This window comes from Strix uralensis, chromosome 1 (genome assembly GCF_047716275.1).
Source record: "Strix uralensis isolate ZFMK-TIS-50842 chromosome 1, bStrUra1, whole genome shotgun sequence".
In the NCBI taxonomy this organism is placed as follows: domain Eukaryota; kingdom Metazoa; phylum Chordata; class Aves; order Strigiformes; family Strigidae; genus Strix; species Strix uralensis.
The window spans coordinates 66892309-66915046 of record NC_133972.1 but is presented as its reverse complement, the minus strand read 5'-3'; the positions used below and the strand labels follow the sequence as shown (position 1 = coordinate 66915046).

Below are 22738 nucleotides of genomic sequence, written 5' to 3'. Positions count from 1 at the left end.
GGAATCCCTCCTGCATTCAGTGCGGGGGGAGAGGAAGGTCCCCTTTTCTTCTGGAGGCTCTGAGGGTCGCGCTCCCCCGGGGCGCCCCCAGCCGCCTCCATCCCCGAGGCATCCTGGGCGGAGGGCGGGCTTGGCTCCCCCGCCCGGCTCCCTCCCTCCCTCCTTCCCTCCCGGGGGTTTGCCCTGGGACGCGCCGGCGGCGCTGGGGCTGGCTCCTCGGCGGCGGGCAGGGGTCAAGGGCAGCAGCGGGGGGGAGATGCCAACGCCGGGGCAGCGCGGAGGCTCCGGCTGAGCGGGCAGAGCCAGCCCCGGGGAGACCCCCCCCCCAGCCCCGCCAGCCCCATGGCGGGGCGGGCGCCGCAGCGCAGCCTCCCGGCGGCGACGGCCGCCGCGCTCCTGCTCTTGCCCGTAAGTGCCGAGGCCGGGGAAGGGGTGGCGCGGGGGCAGGGAGGGAGGGAGGGAGGGCGCGGGACGCCCCACGACCTCGGGGAACCCACTCGGTCTGTGAGGGAGCGGGGGCTGCGCCCCATCCCTCACAGGTCCCGCCCGCCCCCGGGTGCTGTGGGATCCGTCCCGGTGGCCGTTACCCTCTCCCTCACAGATCCCGCCCGTTCCCGGGCGCTGAGGGAGCCCGTCCGGGCGGCCGTTACCCGCTCCCTCCCAGATGCAATCCGTCCCCGGGCACTGAGAGACCCTGTCCGGAGGCCGTTGCCTGCTCCCTCACAGCTCCCGCCCGCCCCCGGGTGCTGAGGGATCCGTCCTGGTGGCTGTGACCCGCTCCCTCACAGCTCCCGCCCGTCTCCAGGCGCTGAAACACCCTCTCCCCATGGCCGCTCACCTCTGGGTCCGCTCACAGCCCCTGGGCTGAACCATGGCCCTTCTTGGTGTCCCTTTCTCTGTGAAACAGCCGCCTCCCTGTCCCCTTTCCTTGACAGAAAAGGTCCAGCACAGGGGCCCCACTGGGGTCGCAGCTCCCTGCCCCATAGAAAAGGGGTTTTCCTGCTACCGCCCAGTTCAGGGGGGCAGTGGGTGGCCCTGGCTGGTGTCCCTTGTCCCCAGACTCTCGCCCTGGTGCCCGTTATCCCCAGGCTCTCGTCCTGGTCCCTCACAGCATGTACTCAGCATCGGTCGCTCTTTCACCGCAGGGATCAGTGAAGAGCAATGGCAAAGGGCAAAGCTCAGCCCGCGCATCCATCTAAGTGTTCACTCAAAGTTTCTCTTGAGTGAAATGTAAGAGAGGCTTTTCCTCATGTTCCTTCATCATCACACGCTTCCCCCTGCGTGATGCTGGGATGAGGTAGAGATAAGATTGGCCTGTGTCAGACTGGACTTAAAACAGCCTTCCCAGCCCTAAGTCAGACTGACTTCTTTGGTAGTTTGTTTGTTTTAAGTAATATTTTAAGTGTGGTAAATCTTACGTGCAAAACAAATGTGAGACATTAAGCAGGAGGTACACTGATCTTGTGCACAATTTGTAAAGGCTGTTCCCACAGCATTAAAGAAGTGGCAGTGATCCTCCTGAACGGTAGTGTAATTGGCCCATCTTTAACATTCCCTTAGATAATCTGTTCTATTTCCTTATGTTCTCTCTCTTTTTTTTTTCCCCCTCTATCTAATTTACAAAGAAAGATAGAGGGAAGACAGGTCAGGAAAAGCAACAGGCTCCAAAGCCAAGTAACAGTTTAATCTTAAAAGCTTTGCAGTAGCTTTCTTAGAAGACAGAGAATATTTTCTGACCTCCGCCAATGTCTTTTTTCCCCAGTCAGAGATCAGTGCACGTGGGATCAGAGTGGCATGGGTCTACACACTTGTTGTCTTCAATCCCAAACCAGTTCTTCCTAATCTTTGTTTCTTAGTCCTTTTCCAGGCTGTCTTTTCCCATATTGATTTCTTTTGGTCCATAAAAATATTTCAGCTTGTTTAGAGAGGGGGAATTCTTACCAGTGAGGTTATCAAAAGTACCCAGGTACCGAGAGCAGCCAGATTAATTCTTTTTCAATGAATCAAAAAATGTCATGCACTTCCTCTGTAGATGTAATCTATGGACAGTTTTCCAGTTCCCCTGTAACTCTGCATTTGAATTATTTCTGTAAATTTTGGTAGTTACAGTGCTGCTTTAAAACCAAAACAGCTGCCTTGAAAGGAAGAAAAGAAAAAAAAAGGCACAGATTAAGAATCAAAATGTCAAGTTTCCATAAAATGCATTTACTCTGATAGAAATGTGTACTTTGAACGTATTCCGAGTGTGCTTATATAGAGGAGCTTGTTTGGATGTAGCATACTTATGTCTGATAGAGACTCGTGTACGCCTGTGCGGTATGTGGAAATAATGGGTTGGAAGATGATCTTCAGCCTCAAGTATAGAACAGCTCTTGTTGCTCCACTTGTAACAAAAGCAGAGCTTTTACTGTTCTTTTGGGGTGTGTTTCCATCCATGACTGTTGTTAGTAAATCTGTATTTCTGCTTTACAGCTGAATGAAACTTTGCACCAAGAAGCTTAAGAGCAATGTTTTAAAACTTTGGCTCAAATCCAAAGCTCTTAAGTTCCTGTTTAACTTGAAAACACTTGAAAGTTGACTCGAAGTCAATGGCTCTGTTCACATTTGTGGATTTGAGAAAAGGCATAGCTGCTTGTGGGAGCAGGCCCTTACGCGATTAAGGAAGCTTAAGTTTTCACAGCAGCTGAGCAATTGTGTTCTATGGGAACTGCAGGTTTGCAACACTTACAAAACAAGGCGACTTTCTAGTACAGAACTAGTTCTGCCACATGAAAATGCTCGTGCAAATGACCTGTCAGATTTCCCAGGGCTGGTCAGCAAAAGGGTGAAGACTTGCACAGCAGGCTCTGAGATTTATGTTCTCTTAAAGGGTTTCTGTGCATATAATACACTGGAAAATGCATTTACTTAAATGTGAAAAACAAACCATAAAGCAAAGGCAAATGAATCTTATGACATTTTGATAGAGACCTTGCTGAGTTCACGTAATTTGGAGGAGGGGGGATTATTTGTCAAAAACAAAAACAAAGCTTGCAATAATTCATATGCTCTCCTGAAGCTGTTAAAACAGCCAGAGCAGTTTGAGTATATCAGCCAGTGGTGACAAGTTAAATAACATTCCTGGTCTGAGACTGCCAAAATTCAGTCATTCTGTGAATTAGTGCAGCATAAGCATTTTATCATGAGAAGCCTTTCCTAGTGTAGTACTTTGACAGGGTTTAAATTTGTAGCCATCTTGTGGTAATTACTGGATATTTGAAGGAGGTAGTTGTACGCAAGGAAGAATGGCTGATGTTGGCTGACTGGTAGTTTTGCCATGAAACATTTCAGTGATATTCATAGCTGCCCTTAGATAGAAAGAAAGCAGCCTTTATAACTTTTGTTCAAATAAGGCATCTGCTTACATATTATTCTGTCAAGAGTGGAGGAGAAGTAATGATTAAGTCCTCTAAACTCTGTGGCCTTCATATTGCAAATGAAAGCACGGTTGTGCCTGCCCTGCTTCTCGCATGCCTCTGCTGAAGCTGGTGTGCAGGGATCTCATTGCAGAGTGTGCACTATCAGGTGCATACACGTTTAGTTGCAGTCTCATAGGTTATGTATCTACTAGTACATTAAGATTGCCAGGACAGCTCTTCAGCCTTCAGGCCAAATGCCAGAGAGCAGCTTCTGCCCATGCTATTAGACTCCTTCAGCTTCTAAAATGGGGAGATGGTGTGCAAAGTGCCCGTTGAGAATGGTCCGTGGTGCAGCCTAACTCCCAGATCATTCCTGGGAACTGTTTGAGATACTGCTAGATTGCTTGGGGCAAAAATGTAGCCAGGAACCATTCTAAAAATTTAACAGTATAAATGATTAAGTACTTAAAACAGACCTTTGCACTGTTTGATTTATTAGCTCAGATGGAGTATGCTGTATGCTCAGGACTCACAATGAGTGTCTTAGCAAGGCATTTTTCTCTAAGGCAAACTCTTCGTTGCTTTGAATTCAGTGATCAGCTTTCTTTGTGTTGGAGACTACTGTGGGATCCTGCTGGTGATGTGATGATCTGAGAGGTTCACAATGAGAAAAACAGAGTGGTGGATAATATCAACTTTTTAAGGAAGTGTGTTTCTGTTTTCTTTTTATTTTCATTTTGCCCTATATATTAGTAAGCCAAATATTTTTAAAATATTATATTAGAACAACGATTTGCACATTTCTAGATCTTTTTAGTAGTTCTGCAGATTTTATTTTTGGGGGAGGAGGGGAGGTGAGGAAATGTGGGTGGTAAAAACAGGCTACATACACTGCTGAATTTGATCCTTTTTAGTATATGTCACTTTCAGGTTTGCAGCACTGCAAACCCAAGAAGGAGGCTTTGGGAAAGAGCTGCTTTACTTTAGATTAAAATTTTATCCAGGAAATTACGTTTTTGCAGGAATTTACTTTTCTACTCTGTGTCTGTAAATTGAAACAGATAGATCAAATCTTGATCACGTACATGTCCTTCTTTTTTTAACCTACACCAGTTTCAATCCCAAATGCAGTCTGCTCTCTTCCCTTAAAGTGCAAACATTAATTCTTGGAGGTAAAGCCGGAGCTGTCCAGCGAGCCACATGGCACCTCCCCGCCTCCTGTAGATGTGCAATGATATGTATCAAAGCGCTGCATAAACATTGTCTTTGCCTCCTTATCTTTCTATTGGTAACAACCAGCCTTGACAACTAAACACTGCCTGCTGGCTTGCTTCATCAAACTATTTCTTCATACAGAATTACTTTCTTTTACTGCTAATCCTTTTTTTATTTTATATCTTAATAGCTTTGAAAATAGCTGTATTTGATTTGAGCTGGTGAGTGATGGGTAAAGAGCTTGATGTGTTTTATTTTTTTTCTCTAAAGATTTGGATAAATTTTGCTCTGGCCCTTATTACAAGAGAAGACAAATAGAAACTAGTCATTTACCATTGCAATCAGTCAGCTAGCAAGCCCTGTCCTTCAGATGAATGGCTGCTTGAATTTCATCAATCATGTCCAAATATATGAAGATTTAATTTCCAGTTTCTGGTGCCAGTGTGGGGATAACTGTTAGTTGCTTCCTGCAATGCTTTTTGACATATAGCATGTCATGCTTTCATAAGTACTGATCAGTTCTCTGGGTCTGGGATCATTTGGATTTGCTCTCACAAGCAGATGTTCTGCCGGCTCTACATGGTCTTGACAAAGGCTGTGTCATTTGGGAAGTGCTGTGGCAGTGACGGTGTCAATCTGAGAAAGCCAGTTCACAGAGGTGGGTTTCGACATCCTGTCCTGACCTCTGGCTCACAAGTACCTCATTGCTGTGCAAGTGAGCCTACGTTGAGAGTCAGGTGCTGGGACCGTGCTGCTCCTGCCCGTGCACATCTTGTTGCCCAGATTGACAGCTCTATTGTGGAGTTAAATGGGTGGAGAACTTGGAAGTTGTCTTTCTCTGGGAATGATCAATTAAAAGGCATGTGTTTGTAGAGAAACATGTTTTGTTTTCACTAAATAAGAAAGAAAATCCATTTGATATTTCAAGAGCTGAAAAGCACTTCTTCAACAGAGCTGTAAGAAAGCGTAACTAATTAAAGCTCTATAAACTTTTGAGTAATCCTGGCTGAATAACTATCCACTCTGGGTTGTGTATGCCGGGAAAGTAAATAGTGAGCAATGCAGATGGAGACTAAAATACATTAGCTGTCCTCACTGCAATGCTAAACCCTTGCCCTGGTAATAGTAGCTAAAGTACCAGAGAACTGGAAAGGAGCCACCTGCCTTGGAGGGCTATGGGATAATCTCTCTTGCTGTTACCCAGGTTTCTGGGATGTGGGAGGCTTTCTGAATGCTGTTATCTGTGTGCTGCCTTAGTTTTAGGAGTGCTGTCCTCAAGCAGGGGTGGCTTTTCCAGTGGAAAGGAAGGAGGAAAGAAGGAGAAAGGGAATAAAAGGAAGTGTGCTGATGAGTCCAAACAGGTTGCCTGCAGGGCTGCTGGCCAGGCTGTGCTAGCAGGCATTTCAGTGCATGGACTAAAGTATCGATTGCCTTTGAGTGGCAGTAGCAGACTCCCACAGCCCAGACATAGCTTGGGTTTCAGGACGCTCATGCCAGCAGAAGCAGAAAAATGGCCTGTGAGCCAGCACCAGTGGCTGTACTTCGTAGTGTGGCCATCACAGGCATAACCTCTCTGCTTTCTCAGTTCCAGTCCCCAGGGCTACTTAGAGTGCTGTGCTCCTGCTGTTTCCTTGTTTTGGGGGCGAGGATGTCCAGGAACCAGTCTGGTCCTTCTGTTATCGATTGACTCTTTCAAAGCAGAGAGGAAGGCCAGGGTTATCCCTCTGGCTGAAAAGAATGATGTTTCAGAGCACATAACAGGATTTTGACTAGGTGAGCTCCAAATCAGAGGATCTTTCTTCATCCTGCCTCATGTCCTGTCTGCTGGGAGATCAGCTATTTAGTCCATCTTGAACTTGAGAGACCTTCCTAGGTGTAACAAACCCCTACTTCCTCAAAGCAAGTGTCTTTTTATGAAACAAGTGTCTTTTTATTAATATTTTCAAATCTTGGCAGATTTTCAGTATTTGTTTTGGACACAAAAACAAAGTTAAAAAGAAAATTCTATCTTTAAATATTAAAATATTTTAAAAATACCTTTTCATAGTATTTGGCATATTTTAATTATGATTATGAAAACAGAGGCCAAAATATTAGAAATATGTGTGAAAAAAATCTCAAAGCCTTTGCATTGATGATTATTGTTCAAGATACAGTCTGTAAACTGTTAATTACAACATTGCCAATAGAAAGGGTTTGGGACTAACTGTTATCTATTATACTTTTTACCATAGGGCTATATGTCCTAGAATCAAGGAATGAAAAACTAATTTATGTGGGAATAAAGAGCTAGAGGTCTCTTGTCCAGCCTCCTTCTTAAAGCAGGACTAATTCCAAAATCAGGTCATGTTGCTCAGGGCCTCATACAGTACAGTTGTGAAAATCTGCAAAGATGGAGATTTCACAACATTTCTGAACCTCTTTTCATGAAATCTCTGCACCTCTTTTCTAATGCTCAGACACTGTTAGGGTGCATAATTTTTTCTACATGTCCTGTGAGATTTTCCCTTACTGCAACTTGTGAATGATGTGGGCCTCTTGTCCTTTTGCTGTCAACTTCTGACAATCATAGAATCATAGACTGGTTTGGGTTGGAAGGCACCTTAAAGATCATCTAGTTCCAACTCCCCTGCCATGGGCAGGGACACCTTCCACTAGAACAGGTTGCTCAAAGCCCTGTCCAACCTGGCCTTGAACACTTCCAGGGAGGGGACAGCCACAAATTCTCTGGGCAACCTGTGCCAGTGTCTCACCACCCTCACAGTAAAGAATTTCTGCCTTATATCTAATATAAATCTGCCCTCTTTCAATTTAAAACTGTTACCCCTCATCCTATCCCTACACTCCCTGATAAGGAGTCCCTCCCCATCTCTCCTGCAGGCCCCCTTTAAGTACTGGAAGGCCACTGTAAGGTCTCTCCCCAGAGCCTTCTCTTCTCCAGGCTGAACAACCCCAACTCTCTCAGCCTGTCCTCACAGGGGAGGTGCTCCAGCCCCCTGATCATCTTTGTGGCCTCCTCTGCACTCCCTCTAGCAAGTCCATGTCCTTCTTATGTTGGGGGCCCCAGAGCTGGACACAGTACTCCTGGTGGGGTCCCAACAAAGCAAAGTAGAAGGGAAAAATCACCTCCCTCGACCTGCTGGCCACACTTCTCTTGATGCAGCCCAGGATATGGTTGGCTTTCTGGGCTGTGAGCGCACATTTCTGGCTAATAGTCAGTTTTCCATTCCCTAATATCCCCAAGTCCTTCTCCTTAGGGCTGCTCTCAGTCCACCCATCCTTCAGCCTGTATTTGTGTTTGGGATTGCCCTGACCCATGTGCAGGACCTTGCACTTGGCCTTGTTGAACTTCATGAGGTTCTCACGAGCCCACCTCTCAAGCCTGTCCAGGTCCCTCTGGATGGCCCATCCCTTCCCTCCAGTGTGTCGATTGCAAACTTGCTGAGGGTGCACTCAATCCCACTGTCTGTGTCACCAACAAAGATGTTAAACAGCGCTAGTCCCAACACCGACCCCTGAGAAATGTCACTCGTCACTGCTCTCCACTTGGATATTGAGCCATTGACCACAACTCTGAGTGCAACTATTGAACCAATTCCTTATCCACAGAGTGATCCATCCATCAAATCCACTTAGAGACAAGGATGTTGTGCGGGACAGCATCAAATGCTTTGCATAAGTCCAGGTAGATGACGTCAGTTGCTCTTCCCTTATCTAACAGCACTGTAACCCTGTCGTAGTTCACCCAATTTGTTGAGCACGATTTGCCCTTAATGAAGCCATGTTGGCTGTCACTAGTCACCTCCTTAATTCCTATGTGCCCTAGCACAGTTTCCAGGAGGATCCACTCCATGATCTTGCCAGGCACAGAGGTGAGAGTGACTGGCCTGTAGTTCCTCAGGTTTCCCTTTTTTCCCTTTTTAAAAATGGGGGTTATGTTTCTCCTTTTTCAGTAGAAGAGTCTGACTCCTCTGTAATTCCCCTTCAGGTAATGAAAGACTGTTGTTAGACCTTCTCTTGTTCCCGTTTTGGAGTTAAATTTCACTGTGATATGTGCTTTTCAAATACTAAAGGTGAGCTCCAGCCTAAGAATTAGCAGTTTAATAAAGAAGCAATGGATGGAGAAAAAGAGAATTAAAAATGTGCCAGTGAGGTGACACTGGTCATCATCAGTGAACTGTCATGAAGTCTTGAGTCAAAGGAACACTTTATGGTGGACACAGAGGTACCACTGTCAACATTCCATGGACAGTGAGAGCAGGTATCACTCGCTGATTAAAGTCTTGATCCAGAATGGGAACTGGGTTTTGACCTTTTTTAGGTGGGAGCATGGTGTCAGAGACCTGAAGAACCAAGAGTAGGAGCTGACATTTGATGAGTAAGAATTGGGAGAGCCTGTGAAGGGAGGCCTTGAAGTGTAGTGGCACTGTGATAACTATGAATGAGTGAATCATCTTTGCAGAGACTAATCAGGTAGATAACAGTTTGCCTGGGAGAGGTGGCTGAGATACTGGCATTCATTTTGGTAAATGTGACTTTTAAACTTGAGCTACTCTGGATTCACTTGTGTGTTTTGTTTCCAGTGCATAAGTCATCTTGTCCTAGAGTACATGTTTAAAGCAGAAATGGTGGATTGTTCCTTGACAATGCTTCCTTCTTCCACTGAGTATCAGGGAGACTAAAGCAACACCTGCTGAAATAGTTTGAGTGAGGTGAATCACATTTGAGCTGCTGAGGCGATTCATAGTAATGTGAATTGGGTGGAATGAGTGGGAAGGAATTAGTCATAGGTTTGGTGTGAAGGCCTAGGGAAAGGGCAGACATGAAGGCAGGAGTGCTGTGAAGGGCTTGCTCCCTTTCCACATTCTGTATATGATATTCACAGATATGGGGAATGAAGAGCAAAACTCTTCAAGGATGTGAAATTGAAAAATCTTTCCATTAAACAATTTTATTTGAAGACAGCTGTAGCCTATGATTCAAATGCTATTTTGTTCCTTTTTAATATCTCATCTTGCTTTGGAAGGGCATGGAGACTTGGTTGGACAAGTCCAGCTCATGGGTGGCCTTAAACAGTTTTGGTTTGTATGCTGTGACTCAGAAAAGCACTTAGCACATGCATGGTTTTCAGTGGATGAACCTCCCCTCTACACCCTTATTCAGCAGAGCATGTAGGCAGATGCTTAATGAAGGCAGATCTCCAAGTTTCAAAGACAACAGTGAAGTTCAGTGGTGGGCTCAGTGTACCAGAAGCTTGAGGTTTTTTTATGTATTTCTGAATAAAGATGAATTTAATTTCATGCTTAGAACTGAGCAGGTGTTTAGTTGCTTTATTGAACTGAGGTCCTACTTCCCATTCCATGCAGGCTTATATTCTTTTTCTCCAGACTTCCTGGAAGAGCTGCAGAATACATGCTGGCCTCTAAGATCATAGAGCAATGTCTCCTGGATCATTTGGGGTTCACTAGCTAGTAGCAGTATTTTATCTAGCTGTTTGGATTAACTTAGAGACAAGTAATAACAAGGAGTTGAAAGAGCTGAAGGATGACTCAAAAAGGAGACTGTTTTATCTGAACTGTGCTAGCAGTCTTTCCTTTTACTGTAACATCAGCTGGCTCAGGTTGCAGGTTGCAGGTTCCTGTGAAAACTTGTATTTAGACCTTCTATCACAAATGGAAATTATTTTTGTGGTGAAGCAGAGCCAAATGATTGCATACTGCCAAATGCCGCTGCACTAGCAAAGTTAAGTTACTGAGTTGAGAAAGGCCGAAGATATTTTGAAGCAGAGAACTGACCTTTTTGATTCTTCAACAAGCAAAGTATTTCCACTCTGCTGGCCCTCTTAGCACTGTCCTTTAATAAGCATCTCATTTCATGTATCTTGTGTATGAAGTAACCACACGACAGTGAATATAAATCCATCCTGGCCACAGAAAACACTACCTTCTCCTCCTCTCCTAGGCTGTTCTCTGTTTTTCTCCTTAAGCAGCATTCTTCACTCTCCCGGTTGTGCATATTCCTTCAAGTGATTAGTAGTCAGCCAATATTCTGGCTCTCCTCATTCTCTCCAATGTATTGCCATCTCTTGTTAGAGAGAAAGAGCTGCTCAGATGAATGTTGGCATTTGTTATAAGTGCGTTCCACTGAATACCTGGTGTTTTTCCCAAAGCATCTGTTTTCACACCCAAGTACTGGTGATGGCAGGAATCGCAGTAGAACTTGCCAGATGCCTGCCTGCCCTGGAAACTCCCTAGCTGTGCTCAAACAGAGTACAGGTTTTGTAAAGGAAGTGTGGGATTTGATTTCATTTTGCCGCATCGAGCTCTTTCACTAATTATATTTTTGTGGTGAAGTTAGATGCATGTGTTTCACTAATCTGAGCTTCTGTGGACACAAACTAACAGTTTTTGCATTTAATTGGACCACTGCTCTGAGTCAGTCCTTCCCAAACGTTCAAGTGAACACTCAATCTCATAATCTCATTGTAGAAATGGTGCATTTGGAGAGCTTAACTTAATAAGGTTACCTTTGAGCCAGGAGTATTTCTCAAATTAATTTGTTTGAATAGTCTAATTGAAGAAGTAAAAATTAAATACAGGTTTTCCTTATTTATTTTTTTTTTTTAATGTTCTGGGGCAAAACTACAATGTAGCAGCTTTCTGTCTGCTGAAAGCAGTTTCACTGTACTGTTGACATTGAAACAAGGTAGAATTTAAGGCCTCAGTACTCCCAGATGTTTTACGGGAACCCCTCGCAGGAGGTGCAGCAGGAGTCTTAACAACAGTGCTGCTTCACAGAAATGAAGGAATAAACATCCTCCTGACATGATCCATGCCATTACCATAGATGTCTACTCAGGAGGGGAAAGTGCTTTGACTTTTTAAGGAGCATAGATAGCTAGTTTAGACTGAGACTTCATCTTTATGTTGCAATGGAGACATAAGACGGATCGTTCTCATGTCAGCTGTGGCCTGAGCACGTTCTGTGGTTGATAACTACAAAATTGTTTGGTGGTGGAAGGTCACTTCATTTTGCTCAGTAAAAGAAAGAAAACAGTAGTATTCCAGATAATTTTATAAGATGGTGATGTGTTCCTGTCTTCTGTAGCCATCACCTCTAAGAATGTTTTTTACCTACCCTTTTGTATGTAGTGTCTAAAGAAAATTTAGAAAGTATTCATCTAAGTTACTCTCTCTTCATAGTGGGTGAGACTCAGCTAATGCAGCCAGTGAAGGTCAGGGAATGACTCATTTCATCTTAAAGATTTAAAATATGACAGGTGAACTGCACCTGAAAAATTAGCTTCCTATTGCAAGGGAATCCCGGGGTGATCAGCTCAGCTGTTGCTTTCTCTATTTTGAAGTCTGAGCCAGTTGAGATAAATCCCACTGCTTTTCTGTGCCTGGCTTTCTGATGAGATGCTATTATAGTTCCACGGGATGAATTTCTCTAGGACCTCATAAGTACTAGATACTACATTTTTTTAAAATGGAGAGTTTTTGCACTGTTACTTTGACACTATTGCCTCAGATGTCAGCACCTCTGCTTTTGTTCAGCATGCCACCAACAGATGTTTTACAGGGAGGCATAACAGCTTTTTCTAAAAAGCTAGCTTTTATTAGACAACTAGAATATGGTATCTGGGAATTCTTATGTGAGAATGGGAAAGTGGAGTGTATGCATCTGTCCGTGTTTGGCAGCATCCACTGCCTCCGAGCTTACCTCCCCCATCTTGGCCACAAATATTGCACTATCATGTGTCATTCTTTTCCACTTCATGTCTTTCCTTAAGTTTTCAGTCATACTGACTTCATCTGCTCTGTTGCTTCTTATTGCTAGATTTTAAACTTATAAGGTGCTGTCCATTGTATCTCTGCAGTAGCCCCATGCCTATATTGACAGTTTTGGATACTATTCATAGCTTGGGGGGCTTGTTTATATTACTGTAGCCATTTCTTATACGTTTGAGAGAAGAAAACAAACTCTCTAATACAGGTGAATTACAGTACCAGTGTTCCTTTGTTTTATATATAGATATATATATCTCACTATTTAGTGGAATACAATAATCTTTCAAACCAGGACTCTATGTTAATTCTTTTTAAAATTAAGTTACAAGTCCTCTCTAATCTACATGAAATAATTACAAATTCTGGTAGGAACTGAGAGGAGGCAACACTATGATGGGTCAGATATTTCTCTATGCCCAGAGCTCTCCATATGGATCCACTGAGACATGTTACATATATCATATAATGTTGCATATGTGTTTTTTATGACTTCATGTTAGTAATTTTAGAGAGCACTCGTGTGGCAAAGAACAAATTCTGCATAAATAAATGTTTGCAAGATTGGAGCCCTTCCATTTGCAGAGGAGGACACGCTATTATTAGTGTCTTGCAACTTCTAACAACATAATGTACCAATATGTTACTCTCTCTTAGGTTGTTGCCCTTTTCATCTGCCCTTCCCATATCTAGAGGTGATCTTATGGTGAGTTCCCCTAATTGTGCCAAGTAGTTGCATGCCCTCTGACAGAGATGAAGACCTTTCATGGATTAATAAAGAGCAGTGATCATGGCCAAGGGGAAAGGTCTAATGAAATGAGACCATGAGAGACACAGACAGTGACGCACTAAAACAATTCATCCGCTTCTTTTCTCAAAGTCTTCTCAGATGTGAACAGAAATTTGACCAAAGGCTCCATATATTGTTCTGAAGAGTCAGAACAGGCCTGCAGACTATTAGTTGGTGCCCCTTCTTTAGAAAGTAAAGGACTCCTTTTCACCTTAATCTCTGGCTCAGTGCATTACTTTGATTGATCATAAATGTCCACAGTGGCTCAAACAAATTAAGATAAACACTTCTGTGCATGTTTCAGGTAAATGTGCAGGACAGCATAGAACTGAATTGGTGGGAAGAGGTCATGGAATAGTAGCTGTCTTAAGAGAAATGCAGTTTGAGTAAAGTAGTGCATTAGTTACTCAAAGCAACTAATATTTCAAAATATATGCACAGTCACAGGCCCGATTATTTATCTTTAGAATTCTACATTACTTAAATGTTTCTTTTTTTTGCTTTATTTTTAAGAGAGTTTTTTGGGTTTGTCTGCTTTAAATACAATTTTTGAAAAGCATCACACACAAGAAAGCTGTTGACTGTGGTTAGTGGAGAGAAAATGAAAGTAAAAGTAACATAATATGTGGAAGGCGCTTTTCCCTCAAGCCAAATGAACCTAAGCTGACCCTAAAGCAAATGTGACATTTAACCTTTCTTGTTCCTACACATGCTGTGCTAAGCTTGACTTCTTGTCTGTTCTTTCCCATCATCTTATGAAGCAGACAGCTGAACATGCAGTGTATTTACAGTACATGGAGACGTCTCAAGTTTCTTCTTTGAAGTGAGACAGTGCTTTGGCCTGTGAGGTAGCAGAGGAGCAGAGGGATAGAAAGGAAGAAATGCCTCTGCTATGTCAACTCACGTGGTTGGATCTGACATGAGGCATGACCACTACAGAGTCTGCTTTCTGGCAGGCTCGGCTGGAGTTCTGTGCCTTGTAAGATGGCACCTGCCCTGACTGCAGAACAGAGCCATTGCCTTTCCCTATCTCCTTGACCTGACCATGCATGGTCAGTACCCTGGAAAACTTTGCTATAGGAGGCAGGAGTTCGAGTCTGCCTGGAGGAGAAGCAGCAGCTTCATGGTGTTTATTTGGAAAGAATGAAGTCTGAGAAAGGCTTGTTTGTATTTCAAGACCTCCTATTTTGTAAAATAACAGCAAAGTGAGAAATAGATAGAAAGTATTGTACAAAGAATCATCATTACTGATGAATTCTATTGTCATGATCATTTACACCACTTCTTATTAAGTGAGGTGGCATAAAAATGGTTCTGCGATCACTTAACACATCTTAAAGCACTGAAATGTAACGTTAACATTCAAGGAGTATGGCCATTTCCCTGAATAAAAGCTGCCTGTATTATGTTAGAGTCATTCTGCATAAATAGAAAAGCAAAGACATTTTGTGTGTTACCACACCTTTATATCCCCTCAGAAATAGTCAGGAAGAATTTGTTTCATAGTTTGAAAATGGAAGTTTCTGTCATTGATGTGTCACTCCTAAATTTTCTCACCACGTTTAGTTCTGCCTTTCTTAAAGGGCTTTTCAAGAGCTTCTCTTGCTCCAAGCAGTATCCCAACTCAGCTGCACATTGAAATATACAGTTCTGTGGGCTTCCCTCCTCTGTCTGCAGTGGGCACTTCAGTAATTTCATTTCTGAGTGTAAAAATGACAACCTGTTCCTTGGATTCAACTCTAAATATACATTTCCTAAAATTTACTTGGGGACCTACTATCATCCTGTACTGAACCTGCAGCTTTCTTGAAGTGACCATGATGTTACTGCTGTCTTTCTCACCTCTGTGGAGGGCTCAGCACTCTGAATTCTGATGGTCAGAAACTCGTGTCTTTTTTACTGGTTAAAAAAAGCCAAGGATCACAGAATCACAGAATCATCTAGGTTGGAAAAGACCTTGAAGATCATCCAGTCCAACCATTACCCTAACACTGACAGTTCCCAACTACACCATATCCCTCAGCGCTATGTCAACCCGACTCTTAAACACCTCCAGGGATGGGGACTCCACCACCTCCCTGGGCAGCCCATTCCAACACCTAACAACCCGTTTTGTAAAGAAATACTTCCTAATATGCAGTCTAAACCTTCCCTGGTGCAACTTGCGGCCATTCCCTCTTGTCCTATCGCTTATTACTTGGTTAAAGAGACTCATCCCCAGCTCTCTGCAACCTCCTTTCAGGTAGTTGTAGAGGGCGATGAGGTCTCCCCTCAGCCTCCTCTTCTCCAGACTAAACACCCCCAGTTCCCTCAGCCGCTCCTCGTACGACATGTGCTCCAGACCCTTCACCAGCTTCGTTGCCCTTCTCTGGACACGCTCGAGTAATTCAATGTCCTTTTTGTAGTGAGGGGCCCAAAACTGAACACAGTAATCAAGGTGCGGCCTCACCAGTGCCAAGTCCAGGGTAAGATCACTTCCCTGTCCCTGCTGGCCATGCTATTTCTGATACAAGCCAGGATACCATTGGCCTTCTTGGCCACCTGGGCACACTGCTGGCTCATGTTCAGCTGGCTTAAACGTTCACACTGCCGGCTCATGTTGAGCCGATCACCTTACAGGGATGCCTACTTTTCCTATACAGTCACACATGATCCTTAACGGGATGTGATTAATCTTCTTTATTTTAGGCATCTACTTTTAGGTGAAATAAATTGTGTCCTGAGCTTTGTTAAGGCTATTGCCTAGCTCCCACAGGAAGAGGTCCAGAATAGGTCGTTCATTTGTAGATGCCTACATTTAGTCAGATGAATGCCACCCGATGTCATGGAGCTAAGCATAAATCTTTTCTGTCAGGAGGGGATGTCTGTACCTGAACCAGTTATGAATGGGAACTGCTATGAAGATGCTGGGAATTATCATACTCATGAATGAAAAAAAATCTATTCTGTGCTGCTGGTTTACTGTTTGGTTTGGTTTGTTTCTGTCTGTTCATTCAGATAGTTCTCCACTGTGAATCTGCTGTGAACCTGCCCTTGTCTGTTCTGCTAGAAAAGTACTGTGAAGCTTTGTCAGCCCGCACCAATGTCACAGGTATTTATTTCTCCATTTCTTGTTGGCTTCTTGTTACTGTAGGATCTGTTTTCAGTGTCCTTGCTCCAGGAACATCTTTTCCTGCTGAGATAAACAGTGCATCCAGCCTTGGGTTTTCATTGGCAACAATGTACAGTGGTGTGACATGGAAAGAAAACTTCAGTTGGAAAGAGCTTCAGGTGAACTAATAATGACAGCCTGTATTTTACCTGTTAAACTGACTATACTCACCGACTGATGTGATGGTTAAAGGTTAGTACGGTTAAAGTGTCCGTATCCAGACTCGTTGCCAAAGGCTGTCTGCATTTCTCTAAGTGCAGCATGGGACATCCAGGCTGGGTAGGCGAAGACAGATACATGGGCTAGTAAAATCCAGTCCTTGTGTGGCATTCACTCTAGGAAGTGGGGTGTTCTGACCAGACTGACAGCTCATATAATCTAGGGATGAACCTTGGATCATTTCAGCTAGATAATGGAGTATTTACCATGAAAAGCACCAGTTGTCCAAATCAGAACACAGTACATATGTTTAACGACAAAACTTTACCATTTCTGGTTCCTGATCCCACCATCAAGTCTCCAAAACCTGACTCTAACTATTTAGGTTAGGACAGAAGATTTTTCTGGCAAAGAGGGCACTTAGTGGCCCTGTCAGTGGAGTAAAGGGAATATCACATACTCTCTGGAGGGCTAAGGCCAGACAGCAGGAAGGAGTGGGGGGAATATGGTGCCTTCACTTTCCTCATACCAGTTTTTGAAAACAGAGTAAAGCACTGATTCTTGTGCTTGGTTCTTGGCTAAAATGCACCACCATAAAAATGATACTGTAAGAAATGTGAAACTGAAGCTTTGCTTCAGAAGTGGGAGAAACTCCCCTGTGGCATGACTGAGGGGGGCGTGTTTCAAGGAGTGATGCTACTGGGGGAAAAAGTAAGTTTGTTTCTTTTTCCTTCACTTCTCTTTCCCCCTGGTAAACCTTCATGGAGGGAAGAGATTAAAATATCTTGCAATAATGTAGATATTATCATTCAGCCAGTTCTCCAGTCCTGAGAAATGACAAAGGAAATGAAGCTCAATGAAGAAAAAAATCTTTCTATATCAGATCAATTATGTTTTACTCTGACTATCAATTCCTTAAGGACAATAAGCTGATCTAGATAATCTGATCAGACTGAAATCTGAAAGTTGTGTTGCCTTAACTGTCTCTTAATTTGCATATAAATGGGTGTGTTGACCTGTAAGATGAATCCAGCCTGAGCTCTGCCATTGTGTTCCTGGGAGCAACTCTGCCTCATGTGGCATATTAGCTTGTATAAATTTTAATGACCGTCTATTCTATTCTGTAGCTGAAATCAAAGGAGAGATGAGGTTTTGTGAAACCTTCCAACATTTTGGCCCTTTCTTTCAGGTGTTCTTTGCCTTTTGAATATTTTTGTAAATAGTATTGTAAAACTTGCCATTAATTCATACTGTATTTTTCCTTGTCCAGAGCTTCTATTGCAAACAATCAAATTTCACACCAGGCTGTCTTAGAAGTTGGCAAATAATTTATTTCTCAATTGTTGACAAAAAATAATTTTCTGGGCTATGTGCATGATGCATGAATACAGGGTATCTTCTCAGGCTGAGTGCAACTACTATAACAGCATTTTAATATGAAAAGGGAAGAGAGAAGTCACAGAAGCCTCTCTTCTACTGCACTGTCATTGTAAGGTATCACTGATCAAAAAGGTGAAGCGCTGCTCTGAAACTAAAGAAACTTGTTATATAGAGACACTCCAACATGCAGCTTTTCTAGAACATACCTTCTCATCATGCTTGTGACTGTAGCCCTTTCTGCAGCATGCTTCAAAATCCTGTGTATGTACTCTGCTTTGAGCATGGGCTTATACGTATAGTAAAACCCTAAGCTGCTTCATCTTCAGCCCGGTTGGACATAAGTCCAGACTCAGGCATAAGCACGAAGTGAACTTTGGGACATGCTAGGGACAAAAGTTCACTTTTTTGTTTAGCATGGGCCGATATACTTTTCTCAATGATGTGGTGGATCATCAAGATGGTGCTCCTAACCACTACATATTCCTTTTGTCTTCCATGACAATTGCAGGATCTTCAAAACAGTCTGGAATATTCAGCTATGAATCTCCTCATTAAAAATGAAGGTCTGCAATATAGTGACCTCCTCTTCATAGTCAGTAAAGTTCTGGTACAGTTAAAGTCCAAAGCATGATTTCATCCTAAACTGGGATCTAAAATGGAGCAGAAATGAAATGCTTTTTCTTTAAAAGGATCCAAAGATAGCAAGCTCCTGGAATTAAGTCTACTCTAATTTTCTGATGTTCAAAATTAGGTGAACTGTGTTCATCCTTCATTTTGAACCCTCATAACAATAAGGATGTATCACATTGAAACATTGCCATGCTCCATTCAGCAGCATGGATGTATAGAACCAGACCATAGAGTCTGCAATGTCTGAGTCTTTTCTCTGGCTCACATTCTTTGACACAGTACAGATAACATCTTTTAGAGCAGGAAAAAAGTCAACAAGAAACCCCCAAGGAAAGCCATATTGAACAATCTTTATTTATAGCTGGAAGAACAGTAAACCTTAAAGTTTTGTAATTGGTTATCTTGCTTGTCTCTTTTCCAGAAAATGCTGTTAATTAGTCCAATATGTTAATTTCCTCCCCCTATAATTACTAACTTCACCCCCCGAATATGTTCACACTAAGTATCCCAAACAGATGGCATAAAATGCTTTTGAGAATTTCATGTATGTGTAATTTCACTGAATTGCTGAGTGAATGACATTGTAAATTCAGTCTGAAGTGATTTAAACCAAGCGATACTTTTTCAGAGATGGAAGGCAATATAACTCACTCTCTCTTTTGGGCATTGTTTCCTTGAAAAATCCCTGGATGACACCTTCATAATTGCTTGGGTGCAGCTTTTGAGCTTGATGGGAATGTGTGTGTTTTATTTGTGGACCTGAAGAATAATATTATTTAATTATTACTTTGCTTTCATATATGAGAGTAATTGGTTGAAATGGCAGAATTTTTCTACAGTGACTTATAGGAAGATGCTCCTGATGTTGTACTCTCCTGACAAGGTATGGCTAGAATTACAGTAATATCCAGGATGACCAGATAACTGTAATTCTATATATTTGTATGAGATGTGCACTGAGTTATAGCTTGGATTTTTATAGGAACTCAGAGGAAGTGGGTCTTCAGTTCACACTGATATTCCATGGATTTTGTCATGCTTCCCTTCACATCCTTTGACTTTCCCATCTTATATGTTTCTGTTAGAGACTACAAGTCTTGACTTACATGTGATCCTACTTTTCATCCCACTTTTTGATCCATTGACGTGTTTGACCACACAATCTTTAAGACCTTGTTAAAAGATGATTCATCTGAAAGCAGGAATTTTGTCCAAAAACTAAACCAGAAGGTAGGTGGCCAGTGCTACTGTGCTGATTGTATCAGTACAAGAATTACATTCTCTGTTTTCCTTCTCTTTCAGTCACTTTGAAGGTTGTAATTTGCATTTATGGTATTTAACCCAGTAAAGGAGAGACAGTAGATTAGATGTCATGTGTTTCATTTCATGAAGTCCTGGGATACATTGAAAGGAAAAATTATTTATTCCCCTGGTGACTGGATCCCAGCTGTGTCCCCTCTCAACTTCTTGTGCACCCCCAGTCTTCTTGCTGTCAGGACAGTGTGAGGAGCATAAAAACGTTGACTCTGTGTAAGTACTGCTCAGCAATAACTAAAACATCTCTGTATTATCAAGACTGTTTTCAGCACAGATCCAAAACATAGCTCCATACTACCTACCATGAAGAAATTTAACTCTACCCCAGCAAAAAACAGTACACTCTTATAGGCCCCACACTGAATCTTATCCAACACATCTGACATTAGTTTGCCTTATTTCTTCTGGACAGACATTGATTGGTGTCAGAGTCCAGTACCTTCTGACCAGGTTCTTTTAGATATTCCATGTGTGGAGGGTATGATGTTTAATGAGAAATTTACTTATCTGAAGATATTTGATGTTCTGATTTAGAAGAGTGATAGAAGATATATTGAAAAGATAATACACATGTAAGTTATACTTAGGAAAATATAGCAATTGCTATATCCTCATTACTGGTCTCTATAACTTTCTCACCGTCATGACACTGGGCTTCCCCAGTCACCGGGGAGGAATATGTGAATTGAAGCCAGCTCAAGCCCACTGGTCTCTTCAAAATCTTTTGTTAGTTGTGCAGGTTTTATACTCTCTGTTGGGCTGAGCCATTCATATACTTCCCCCATGATGGTCTGGCTAACTCAGGGAGACACTCACACTCTTTTAAAGAACTCAAGGAGAACTATTTACACCACCAGTTGATCCACTCAACTGTTGATAGGTGTTTATCTAAAACAAAGGCCACCCTCTATCCCCTTTGTGTTGTAATAAAGTCAGCTTCTTTGTAACAGCTCTGGTCAGTCACACCCTATGTTATTCCCTGAGCTTCATGGGCACATCACCTCTGCCTGTCTCCTCTGAGCTTTCTTCCATTGTAGGGGTTTATTGGTCAGTCACAACTGATCAAAGCAAGGTTTATTCAAGAGAAAGATTTATGGAATCTCATGCCATTCTGAAGCATGAGTCAGACTTCCTCCCTCGTCACTGTCACACTTCAGATAACTTCTTAATATGACTGTGTTGAGCTACCAAAGACATGTCCTTGCGCAGAGATGAAAAACCAACTACAGATAGCCTTATGGTCAAGTGCTGTGGAATAAAATATATCACTTTTCAGAGGAAACTGGTCACAAGTATGCTAGACAACAGTAAAAGCAATTTAGGAGACAGAGGGAGAGCATGTGTACTCACATGTATTTGCAGGTCAGTTTTAAAGTGTATATTGAAAGATAGTAGCTGATAGCTGTGTGTTTGCTGCATGATCTTTGTCATTCAAGCCTAAATTACTGAGATTAAGATGCAAAAGTGCTCCGTCGTGACAAAAAAAATACGCCTACATAAGTGTTATTTCAGACCTTTGAACACTGCTTCAATATTATGGATCTGGTTCTGCTTCCAGCTATGAAAAATACATATGTACAAAGTAAATACATGTGTGTATGTGTGTCTTGGGGGGCTATATAGATGTGTTTGCTCTTTTGTATAGTGGTGACAAAACCACATAAATTGGGGGAAACTAGCATCTTAAAATGTGGATTTCTTGTTGAAATGAAAATTTGAAAAATTTATTTGAAAAACCAATTAAATACATAATTTTATCCCTATTTTATAGATTACATTTATCTTCATTTTAATTTGAATTACTTACAATGTAAAGCATCCTTTCAGATGTTAAAAATTGTCAAGTTCATTCTTCAGAAAAGTATTCCCCATCATTTTGACAAGGAAGAGTTTGAAGGCTTGATGCTATGTATGTGCAGTGTTTCTGCCACCTTGAAGCTGACCATTCATTACAATGTTTTTATTTCCATCATTTTTTGTTTTAATGTTTTTCCCATACAGATCCGCCTCTGTGGATGTGGCACAAGTGCAAGTGTTTCTAAACAAGGTTTTGTTACTATTTTGAGGTAATGGACCTTGCAGGCTCTGTGAACAATTTAATTTTTAAATAATTACTGTCCTGGAGCTTTGTTCAAACAAAATGTGAGCTTTCTAGATTTGTTTATGTAGGATTTATCTGTGCTACTTTACTGGAAAGGGTTCTCTCACATGTGGCTAGAAGACTTTCTTTTTCATCCAGATTATTTGTACTGTTGTTCATTTCTAACCCAGAAGCAACACAGGCCTTTTCTCAAGGCAATCTTCATGCCTATTGTAAGGGTAGTGATCTGTGTATGGCCTGTTTGTCTGTGGGAAAGATATTTAGTGTTAAGTTGTTCAGTTCAAAACCTGGTATACGGAGATAACTTGACTATCTGGTTAGATTTTTCCCTTGATTCACTCTTTATCTCTGATTGGGACTTCTACTGATCATGAATCTCTGCAGTCAGACAAGTGTGACTATCTTGGGCTTGCAGATGTTTTGGTATGGCTTTGTGTGCTGATCATAATACCACCATCCTAATTTGCTGTTAATACAGGCTTGATTTGGTCATTTCTGCTTAATGCATGTATGGAGGTCACCTCTGTGAACCAGGCAGGTGGGACCGAACCTGGAGTTTCAGAGCAAAAGTCAATAGCTGAAATTAGAAGTGCTTCAGAGCCATTGCACTGTTACTGGGGGTCTTATGGATTCATAGGGTGGGACTCATCTCACAGATTACACATCTGAATATTTGTATTTACATGTAAGTCTGAGTTCCCATTATTGTCAGTGGAGTGGGATTTAGTTGCCTTCACAGCAGTGCCCTGTCCCCTTTAAGATGCTTTAGGATAATCAAGATCTGCAGGGCTGACAGATATGACACAGATC

General features: G+C 42.4%; 1 protein-coding gene across 2 annotated transcripts in view; it reads left to right on the top strand.

Moving 5' to 3' along the window:
• Positions 1–238: 238 nt before the first annotated feature.
• CRHR2 (corticotropin releasing hormone receptor 2) overlaps positions 239–22738 on the top strand; it is a 159957-nt gene continuing 137457 nt past the window's right edge. For both annotated transcript variants that reach the window (XM_074892621.1, XM_074892629.1), the window contains exons 1-2: positions 239–408; positions 16188–16281. In XM_074892621.1, coding sequence (XP_074748722.1) covers positions 343–408; positions 16188–16281 — 160 coding nt within the window. In that variant the 5' untranslated portion in view covers positions 239–342. The remainder of the gene's footprint in view (positions 409–16187; positions 16282–22738) is intronic.